We start from the raw sequence: 11,704 nt of genomic DNA on the forward strand, positions 1-11,704 counted from the left end.
GAGTCAATCAAAGTAAAGGCCAAGAGTCTTTCAAAGGCCCGTTAACCTCCATGATTCGTCCCCTGCCCACTGCCACAACTGAAGGATCATGACATACCCCTGGTTCCACTCCAACCATTTTCTGCTCTTCCCCTCATCTATAAAGCATGCTTACACCTTGAGAACTTTGTCCTTGCTGCTCCCTCTGTCTGGGTAGAACATTCTTTTTGTGAGAGGCATTGCCTCCTGATATGATTATAATGTAAATACTAATATGCCAAAATATCAAATCATTGTTTAGGTTTACAAAAACAATTTACAATGAATGCAATTTCATTTGCCTGGAAGACATAATTCTGTACATATGTATGTGTGTGTGTATGTATATTTATTTTGTCTCTTTTGATCACTGCTGTATCTTCAATGCCTAGTAACTGTGGGTGCCAATATAAAACCTGTTGAATAAATAATTTCTTCTATTCATTACAGATTTTTTAAAATATCTTTAGGAGATGAAAATTAGAATGTCTTTTCTAGAGAAATAAATTGTTCAGAAACTTACTGTTTTAAATCATTGTTGTAAGTGCAAACATAAATTTAGAATCTATATTTTACTGAACTCTATATTCAAGTGTAGCATTTCCATATACAATATTTATTTCTTTATAACAACTGTTTTTTTTTTAATGATTAAAGGTCTTATGTAGGACCTTGTTTGGGGTCTCATTATAAAAAGTGTTAGAACTCTGAGTAATTTAATGCCAGTATCCTGATAAGGTAATCAAATGTCAAGTTCAGACTATTCTCTAAAAACTTAACATTGAAGGAAAAAATATAGATGCAGTCATTCTGTTGCTATTTTAGAATTTTAGGCTGCTCACAGAATGATGTCTTCTAGGTAAATGAAATTACATTCATTGTAAATTTTTTTCGTAAACCTAAAAGTCATTTGTTATTGACATACTAGTATTTATACTATAATCATAGCAGGAGGCATCGACAATCACTTTTGATATTCTATTTATTTCGTGTTTGTTGTGATCCTACCCATTCATGCTAGAGGGAAAGCAGATAACTAGATTGTTCCTCTGTGGCCCTTTCAATCCTAATATTCTGTGATTAAATGGTGTCAACGATCAATGTGCTTTGGGAAAACAAGATTGTTCACATTTAGAATAAGCAATGTGTTGTGCTTTGTTAGTTCTTATGACATCACTTTGCTAAAGTATAGAAAATTGGTAACATATAGAAAACATTAAGCCCTCACATCCTCGCACCCCGCCGCCAGAGTGGTGGTGAGCGCGCTGTCCCAGAGCTGACAGTCTGCCGCCGCCGCCTGGCCTGCCGCAGCCCGGCGCCCCTGAGTCGCCCTGCGGCCAGCCCAGCCCACTCGCGTCGGCTCCCAGAGTCCGCACCCTCCGCGCATTCCTGCTGGTCCCCGGCCATGCTGTCCTTCCAGTACCCCGACGTGTACCGCGACGAGACTGCTGTACAGGATTAGAGGCTACTTGTGCAAATCAGCGGCCTGACCTCTTTGGTTGTGTTATTGCCCAAGTTGGAGTAATGGACATGCTGAAGTTCCATAAATATACCATCGGTCACGCCTGGACCACTGATTATGGGTGCTCAGACAGCAAACAACACTTTGATTGGTTCATCAAATACTCCCCACTGCACAACGTGAGGCTGCCTGAGGCAGATTGCATCCAGTACCAGTCCATGCTTCTCCTTACCGCTGACCATGATGACCGGGTGGTCCCACTTCACTCCCTGAAGTTCATTGCCACCCTTCAGTACGTGGTGGGCCGCAGCCGGAAGCAGAGCAACCCCCTGCTCATCCATGTGGACACCAAGGCTGGCCATGGGGCAGGGAAACCCACAGCCAAAGTGATAGAAGAAGTCTCAGATATGTTTGCGTTCATAGCTCGATGCCTGAACATTGACTGGATTCAGTAAATGGGATTTCCTGCTCCTCCGACAGCCACAGAAAACCTCAAGGGCTTTGGCACTGTTCCAACTGAGAAACCACTGGGCACAACGCTCCCCACATGAGCACTGTTCCTGGACTCACAGACTACAGTCGAACAGAACTACCGTGGGAATTTTATCTTTTTTAGGCTTCTCCTTTTTAGCAAGCCCTTGGCATTTCTTTTCCCACCCTATCCAGGCACATATTTTAAAAAGAATTTTAAAAGGCATGTTTGGATAAATAGCTCAATGTCAGCAAACGTGTGAATACTAGATTGCTGAATTAAGGGTCTTGGCCGGGCAGCCTCATACGTAACAACTCAGTGAATTTTGCTTCCATAACCATAATCTATATATCCTTAAATAAATGTGAGAACTCTTCTCATGAAAGACTTCATTGCAATACTAATAAATGCTATTTAAGAAAAAAAAAAAAAAAAAGAAAGAAAGAAAAAGAAAAAGAAAGAAAACATTAAGCCCTTTATCTTGGGTTTCCAGGAGAGCCCTCCCTGGGCTAACTTCAGGGCTTATCACTTCTTTCCCTAGCTATGCTAAACTCGGGTCTAATTCATCCTCCTCTCTTGCCTGGATTGCTGCAAAGCCTGTTAGCTTCTAGAATCATTACTTTGACAATACCTGGTAACTTGTTTTCATATAGTTTTGGGTGATCTTGTGGTGGTTTCCCACCACATTAGAGCAAAATGCAAACTCTTTCTGTGGCCAGAGTCACCTGCGAGACCTTCCCATCTCACTGGACTCCCCTCAGAGACCTTCCCATCTCACCTGATTCACCTCCTACCACTCATTCCTCGCTTACTGACTTTCTTCTGCTCCTTGAACTTGTCAAGGCTAGGCTTCTTGTTCCTTCTTCCTGGACAGTTTTGGTATCAGCTCATGATTTGGCATCAGCTCAGATGGGAAAGAGAGACCTGCTTCCAATGTCACAACTAAAGTGACCCCTCTCCACTCACTCTGTAGCCTATTAGCCCACTTCTTTTAATCATAAAATCGCTGTCTGTGATTTGTTATTTAAGTGTTCATGTGCTTATTGTCTGTCTCTCCCTTCTAAAATATAAGCTCTCTGAGGGCCTAAATTTTGGTCTCCATTGTTACCAACTCTCCAGCACTAATAGTCCCGGACTCATAGTAGGTAGGTACTCAATACATTTATATTTAGGAGTTAGATGAATGAACCAGATGCCAATGACAGCAAAATTACTAGCTGGGAATGGATCATGCAGAAGGACTAAAGCTCACTTTAAAGGGAACTAAACAGGCCTACGAATAGTGTTCCTCATTTGTCATGATTTGTACACATAATTCTAAGTCCTTACTCTTTAATATGTTGGTTAACTCTTATCATAAAATAATTCTGTTCAATTCAACTGATTTACAAATTTTCCTTAAGGTAATGACCAAAAGTTTAGGAAAGAATCCGAGGAAGCCAGAGATACATATTGAAAGAAAACAACTATTATTTATGGGTTAAAAATAAACTGAGAGCCAGGTGCAGTGGTGCATGCCTGTAATTCCAGCGACTCTGAAGGCTGAGGCAGGAGGGTCACAAGTTCAACACCAGCCTCAGCAACTTACTGAGGCTCTAAACAACTTAGTGAGAACTTGTCTCAAAATTTAAAAATTTAAAAACAAGAAAGGGTTGGGGATATGACTCAGTGGTTAAGTGCCCCTATGTTCAGACACTGATACCAAAATAAATAAATAAATAAATAAATAAATAAATAAATAAATAAAAATAGACTGAGAGAATAAGCTTTAAAAATAAATTTTCTCTCCTCCCTTTAAAGTACAATGTAGCAAAACATTTAAACAAACTTTACAGTACATTTCTAGAATGAGCAATAGAAAAAAGGCTGTGTCATCTTAATTCAGTTTTATAGGGAGAATTGAATTGGTAGTATGTACATATAGAAATCAGTCTTAGAAATAAATGTGCCTCAATAATCAATGCCAAACATATATAGACAGTACTAGATCGTGTATATATTTGGTTGTTGATAATACTTTTTTTTTCCATTTTTTTTATTAAAAATCATAAATTTACATAGGGCAAGGTTGTTTGATTCATTCTGTTATTTTTTTCCCTTCCCCCCACCCCTCCCACCCCTCTTTTCCCTCTATACAGTCCTTCCTTCCTCCATTCTTACCACCCTCCTTATCCCTAACCCTAAACCTAACCCTAACCCTAACGCTAATCCCTCCTACCCCCCATTATATGTCCTCATCCGCTTATCAGCGAGATGATAATACTTTGAATATTAATTTGACACTTTTCTTCTACCTGTTTGTTAAAAATCATATAATTTCATGTAATCTAGATAATGGGAATATGCAATAGAGATTTACTGTTGGGAGTTTAAGTAGAGTTCAATGGCTGTAAATGATTTCACTAATAGGAAAGAATAAGACAAACCCTATGTTGACCTTTGTTTCACATTAAAATGACCGGAGTTTGACACCAAAATGACAGCTGGTTAAAATAGCTTGAGATTTCAAAGTGCTTGAGTACATATAAATATTAGGACTGATCTCATAAGTGTGTTGGAAGACAGTTTAAGAAAGGTCCTTGGTTTAACAGTTTGCTACATTCTCCCCTTTGGGTTGAAGGGAAATATCGCACACACAAAAATGTTTTTATCTTCTGGATTTTTGTAGGAAATAGAATGACTAAAAAACACGTAGTTGAACTTAACAGACCCGAGACTGGACTGTGAATGTAAATTGCTACTTGGTGCACAGCCCTAAGATTCAGATTCCTGGACTTTGGTGACCTGACAGATACTTCTGCAAATTAAGTTCAGGTGTTGAGATATCAGTAGTCATAGCATATAGAAAATGCATCACTAACGTGGGTTTTTGACACTTTCTTTTCTACAACAGAACATGTGAGGGCAAGAGGGGCTTCCTGCACTCTGGGCTCACAGTACTCCGAAAGGCAGAGTTACCATCAAGCCTGGATTATTGGACATGATCTCAGCTTTATTTTTGTAAGTTACTTTTCACCATCAACATTATAAACTAGTTCTTTTAGAGGCTTTTGTGCACTTTTCAGTGGACAAGGGAAACTTGGGATAGCCGAGTAGCAAGGATAGGAAGCTAGAGTGATAAACAAAAGTCAGAATGATATAGTTTGTTATTAGACGGAATAGAGTAAGGTTATCAGCAGGACAGAGTTCAAGCAGAAGCTTTCCCATGAGGCTTGTAACATTTCTAAAAAGCACTCACATCAATTAGAGAAGACTTAATTCAGAAGAGGAGAAGTCGGCTAGGGTCATGCAGTCAAGGAGCGGGGTGCAGATCCCAGGGTGGGGGCTGCACAGCAGAGAAGAGATGATGCCCTTTTTGCGCAGGCAGGTGTGCAGAAGAGGAGGGGGCAGCATATGTGGAACATGCTGAAATGAGTGGTTTTATCCATTTACTTTCTAATTTTTTAAAAGGTAGTGTGTGTGGGGGGGTGGTACAGGATTCAAACACAATAAGAGAAAATTGAATGACAATAAAGTCAGCTTATCCCCCAAATCCCAGTCTCCAGCTCCCCTCCAGAGCGTCAGCAACACTCTCTCATAAATCGTCCCAGAGATGCTTTGGCATGAACAGGTCTTTATATACAACACTTCCTTTTTTTACACAAACAGTAGCATTCTTTACAATGCCTCATTTTTACCCACATGATAAAAATGCAAAGCCTGCAAGATATTCTACGTTTTGCCTTCTTAACTGAGTAGGTACGGCCTTCATTCTCCCAGTTGCCTCGGTTCCTTCTCAGTGACACATGGCATGAGAATGGACCAATTCCCTACTGATGGACATTTACAGTTTTTGGTCTGGGATAGAGAACCAGGTGGTGGTAGGACAGGGGCAGAATGCATACTCTTTTATTGTTGTTTTTTATTTTCATTTTGGGATGGGTCTTACTGTGTTGCCTAGGTGGGCCTCAAACTCCTGGCTTCAAGTGATCCTCCTGCCTCAGTCTCCTGAACAGCTCGGGTGATAGGCATGCACTAGTATGCATATATATACTTATATATACTTTTATTGACCTTGATAATGTATATATAGTTTACAAAAGCACGAGGAAAGAATTCTTTTAAAGAGTCAACATATGGACATATGTCTCTTCAGCTTAGCATCACCTGTACATTTCTTTGCATGTAGGTTAAGATTCAGTCCTTGCTTACATGATCCTGTGTTCAGGCTGGCTTGTGTCTGCCCAGAACATTTTGGGACTAAGCTTTTGTCCCCCAACTCCAGCCCCAGTTCCAATTCCTCTTTTTCACCTTAGCAGTGACAAAGTATACGCACTTTTGTTTATTTTCTTCCTGCCGTAAAAATGCTTACTTTCTTTTTGTATGACTTTCTTCATTAGTGACTTCTGCAGAGAGAACTCCAATTAGATTTCCTTATAAGTCTCTGTCATAGAAAAATGAAATGATATATTTACTTGTCTGTATTTTAGTTAATATCTACCCCATATAGCACTGTTTATTAGTTTAGGATAGTGGAGAAGCATTTCTTTAGATTTAAAACATCTACTGTGTGATTGTGACCTTAATATATAAATGGGATATTTGAACATACCAAACCCTAATTGTTTTCTTGTAACTGTCTTCTTGCTATATGTGAGTGTGGGTTTGTGTGTGTGTGGTCCTGGGTATTGAATCCAGGGGTCTCATGCATGCTAGGTAAGTGCTCTACCACTGAGCCACACCCCAATCCCTGCTTGCCATATTCTTATAAAGCATTCTTTTTTATCCAGAGTTTGTAATTTGAGTTATTAGATCATATAGGTCTTTTGTCATTCTTTTTTTTTAATTAAATTATAAATCCACTAGAGGGTGTGAATGGGCAGAGAGGAAGAAAACTTAGTTCATGTTTTACTCTATAGCTCAAGTAAGAAGATTCTGCTTAGAAAGACTAAACACTTCTGATTACATTTTGAGTTTGGGGACAAGAGGAAATTCTCATCAAGAATAACAATCAAAAGAGTACATTCTGTACTTTAAAGGTTTCTGTTGACTCTCAAAGTAGTTAATTTTACAAGTGGGATATTTTACTGGGAAGAATGTATCAAATCAATATTATTTGATTCAGTAAACATGATAAAAATTGCCTTCTTAGCTCTTCAGCTATCTTAGTTGTAATACTAATTTGCTCCATTCCATAAGAATTTTTCACTCGAAGTATTCCTTCTTTTGCCTGCTTTTTAACTGTAGAAAATATTCTAACTTGTGTTTTCTGAAAAGCTTAGAATGCCCCATACTAAAAACGTAATCCTCCTTTGTAATGCACCACCCTGGAGTTATAATTTATCAAACTCTTTTATGGTAAGAAGAAAATTGTTTTATGTATTTGTTTTTCTTTAGCACCTGGTCTAAACACAATGGTTGGAGGACATCCAAAATTGTTTTTTGTGATAAGCTCGAGTCATTCTTTTATATATTGTTTCTCTCAGCATTGTGTGCTGGATAAGGGAGAACGCAGAGAAGTTCTAGAAAGCTTATCCTCCTTGGACCTCTCATGCATTGACTCCCCTTAGCGTCACTGGGAGCTTTACCAGTATTTCTTAACAGTAAGCTTGCCTTATCAGAGGATCACCTGAGCTGATCCTGGGTGAATTAGACGGGTGAATTGAGGGTAAAGTTCTTATGTGATAAGCGACTGTTCCAGCAAAGAGTATAACAGGGAGGAGCAGACCAGTTTTTCCAACCAATAATTTACAATGGAGAAAACTCATCGACAAAGGGGACTTCTTTTGGTGTCATATTACAAATTAGAGGAAGTTGGTCACCTTGTTCAGGTGAGTACTTCTACCAGGATCCCTCGTTTGGACTGTTTCACTGAGTAGATCTTCCCATTTGTAGAAAGTGAAACAAACTCTTGTACTTCAATGGAATTTTCTAGTTGCTGTGTGTTCTATTCTTTTGGGGTGAGATAACATAACTTTATGTTTAGATTTCTGGATTCCAGTATGTATTGGTGTCAGTTTAATCAGGAACGCATGGACTCTCTTTCTGTTTAAGTCAGATAAAACAGAAGGGCCTCGAAGAGCTTTCTGTGCTGGTTATTCTTTTATCTCCTGAGCCTTGTACAAAGGTTTCACCCCCACCTCTACTGCCCTTGATAAGGTCTTCCATGACCTTCATTTTGCTTAATACAGTGGTCCATTATTGTTATCATCTTATTTGGATCCTGAGCATAACTTCACTCTTTCCCTCCTTTAAATACTTTCTTAACATGGCAAAAGCATGGTTGTCTCCTACCTCATTGTCTGATCCTCCCCCCTCTCCTCTGCTAGGTCTTCCTCTCTCTTCCTGATTTCTAAACATTGCAGTGTCTCAAGACATGGCCCTTGTATCTCTCTTCTTTTACAGTTACATTTACTCCCTTGATGATCTTATTCTATCTTTTGCCTTTAAAGACATCAAAGGCTCTTTAATTTATTTTTCCAGCTTCCAAGACTTCCTTGAACCCCACACTCACATAAATTCTATCTACAGAACAACTCCATTTGAATGCCCAGTGAGCATCTCAAACTTATCATGACCCCACTTAACCCTGGCCAGCTGGCTCCCCCTCTTCTCAGTAAATAAATAAAATAAAAATAAAAACTTGCATGTAATCCCTCATGGCTCTCTTTGTTTCCTGCCCTGTATCAAATCCATACGTGACAGCTGTGCTAGTACCTTCAAAATATGTCAAAGGTCTGGCCACATGTTATCACCTGTGCTGCTGCCATCTGGTTCTAGCTGCCATCATCCCTGACCTGAAATACCACGAGTCAGGTAAAACTAACTGGTGTCCCTGTTTCTACTTCCCCACTATCCTCTGTTCTCAAAAGAGGCCACCTGTGGTGGAGCACGCCTGAAATCCAAGCTATTGAGGAGGCTGAGGCAGGATTGCAAGTTCCAGGCCAGTATGGTAAAGTTAGATCCTGTCTCAAAAATAAAAAATTAAAAGGGATGGGGTGTAGCTCAATTTAAGGACCCTTGCAGGGGTTAATCCCCAATAGTTGGGAGGAAAACAGAGAGAGAGAGAACTTTTGTTTAAGCAGGTAAGCCAGGTGATGTTACTTCTTTGTTCCAAATCCTCAACCTCACCTAGCGTAAAAGTCAACGTCCTTAAAATGGTCTAGCAGGTTTTCCCCCGACACTGACCTCCTGTCTAGGGCCGGTGCAGGCACTCGGGATGCCTCAGCCCTCCATGCTACTGCCTCAAAGGGCTTTCACGTGCTCTTCCCTCTGACTCACATGCTCACTGTGCTTTGTCACTGCAGGTCGTATCTTAAAGGTCACATCCTTAAAAGAACAACCTGACTACCTTATTCAATATTGCCTCATAGCTTCTAATGCTTCCTAACCCTTACCCTGCTTGAATTTTTGTGAGAGCATTTGATCCCTGAGTGACTTACTATTGCACTTTTTAATTTTCTTTATTATCTGACCCCCCCCATACACGCGCACACACACACACACACACACACACACTCAGATAAGCCCCCCGAGGGCAGGAAACTCTTGATATTCATTGTTGTACCCTTAACACTGGAAGAGGTCCTGCCACATAGTTAGTCATTAGTGGATATTTATAAAATTAATGCATGGTTTTTAAGATATTTGCATCTCTGGACATCCTGAGGTGTAGAAAGGAGCATTCCATATTTGTCTAGGCGTCAAAATTGTAGTCTCACATGAATTTTTATATGTTTGGTTGACTATTTAGCAAATGTTAACTGAGCATCTACTCAGAGCCAGGCACTTTGCTTGACGCTAAGAATCAAGAGGTGTTCAGAACATGTCCCTGTGCTTTCAGATGCTCATAGGACTGACTCCTTTCATTTTAAAATTTTGTTTTTCAATATTTCACATAAAAATAATTTAATTATCTGGGTGTGGTGACACACACCTGTAATTCTAGTGACTCAGGAGGCTGAGGCAAGAGAATCCTGAGTTCAAATCCAGCCTCAGCAACTTATTGAGGTCCTAAGCAACTTAGTGAGACCCTGTCTCTAAATAAAATATAAAAAAAGGGCTGAGGATGTTGCTCAGTGGTTAAGTGTCTCTGGGATCAATCTCAGTACATATATATATATATATATATATGCCTGCTCCAAGTTCCTCTCCACCCACTCCTTGGACAGGAGCACCCCTCAGCAGCTGAGCTGACCACTGTGTGCAGTGGTGCTGAACCGACCAGAGACACCAATGTATGAGAGCTTCAGCAGCTTGGCAGGCCCATGTCCCCTGACCTCACTTATCCCTGGCTGTAGCTTCCAAACCAGCACCATTTCAAGGGACATTGACACAGCAGCCAAGTTCACTGGGGCTGGGGCTGCCACAGTTGGGGTGGCTGGCTCTGGGGCTGGGATTGGGACTGTATTTGGAAGCCTTATCATTGGTTATGCCAGGAACCCCTCTCTGAAGCAACAGTTCTCCTCCGATGCCTTTCTGGGCTTTGCCCTCTCAGAGGCCATGGGGCTCTTTTGCCTGATGGTGACCTCTCTCATCCTCTTCACCGTGTGAAGGAGCGGTCTCTGCCTGGAATTTTTTCTCCCATATCTCGTCTGCCCTGTATGCCCCTTTTCCTATACCTCCCAAGGCAGTCTGGGGAAAGTGGTTGGATCAGGGCTTGACAGAGGGAAGACAAATAAATACTGTATTAATAAGAAAAGAAAAAGATACCTAAAAGTAGCATGGATATAAGCAGTTGTGTTGTATCTTGATAGAATATTATACAGTAATGAAAATGAACAAACTACAGGTACATTAAAAAAAATATGCATGGATCTCCCAAACACAATGTTGAACAAAATAAGTCAGACAAAAATACATGCTATAATTCCATTTATAAAAAGTTCAAAAAGAAAGGAAAACCAAATTAGTGTTTGGACCCATTACCATGAAAAAATAAATAAAAAATAATTAGTATTTGGGGATGCATGCTTAGGTGGCAAAACTGTAATGAAAAGCAAGGAAATTATTTTCATAAGTGAGGACATTGGTTATCTTTGGGGGCAATAGGGCTTTAGAGAAAGTAGGAGGTACAGGTGACAATCTCTTGATATTGATATGGTTGCATTCTATTGTTTAGTGATAAATCATGAAGTTGGACATGTTTATTCTTTGAAGTTTGATCTACAAGTATTATATTTTATTATAAAAGGTTTTTAAAAGTCTAAGGATTCCAAGATTTTGGGTGTTATAAACTTAATCGCATGCACCACGAAACTGAATAACACACTTTGTCTCTAGTTTGAACTCTTGGTTAACTCAGTCCACAAATACTCCATACCTTCTCTGTGTCTGTGTTCCTGTTTATAACTTTGATTCATTTTTCTTGTGTATGTGTGTCTGTCCACATTGGATATGACCCTTATATTGGTGGTTAAGGTTAAACTTAAATATTAGTTCACATTGAAGGCCATTTATGGCTATCAGTGTCTAGACAGCATGCCTTAGTACTCCTGGCTTCTTTGTAGGTTTAATGTCAAAGTTGTGGGTGTGACTGGATGGAGGAGTACATGGGTGAAAAGCCACAGGTGTTATCAAGCGACCTCGAATTCTAACAGCCTGCTAGCACTTGGTTTCATGTATATAAGACACTTTCTGAGGGAGAAATCTCAGTGCTCACTGCTAGCATCAAAGGGAAATGCAAACACAGAACAGGTTAGTGTATATGGTCAAAAATAAAATGAGTAGAGGTGGATCAGGGATCAGGGGTAGGACAAACGAGAGTGCAGAGG

At 40.0% G+C, this 11,704-nt stretch overlaps 1 protein-coding gene across 1 annotated transcript; it reads left to right on the forward strand.

The window, feature by feature from the left end:
• Nucleotides 1–10,064: 10,064 nt before the first annotated feature.
• LOC306669185 (ATP synthase F(0) complex subunit C2, mitochondrial-like) lies at nt 10,065–10,605 on the forward strand. Its single transcript, XM_079153065.1, has one exon. It carries the CDS (start codon nt 10,167–10,169, stop codon nt 10,482–10,484), a length of 318 nt encoding a protein of 105 aa, XP_079009191.1. The 5' UTR covers nt 10,065–10,166; the 3' UTR covers nt 10,485–10,605.
• Nucleotides 10,606–11,704: the final 1,099 nt, after the last annotated feature.

The sequence above is a fragment of the Sciurus vulgaris genome, assembly GCF_902686455.1.
Source record: "Sciurus vulgaris genome assembly, chromosome: 9".
NCBI lineage: Eukaryota > Metazoa > Chordata > Mammalia > Rodentia > Sciuridae > Sciurus > Sciurus vulgaris.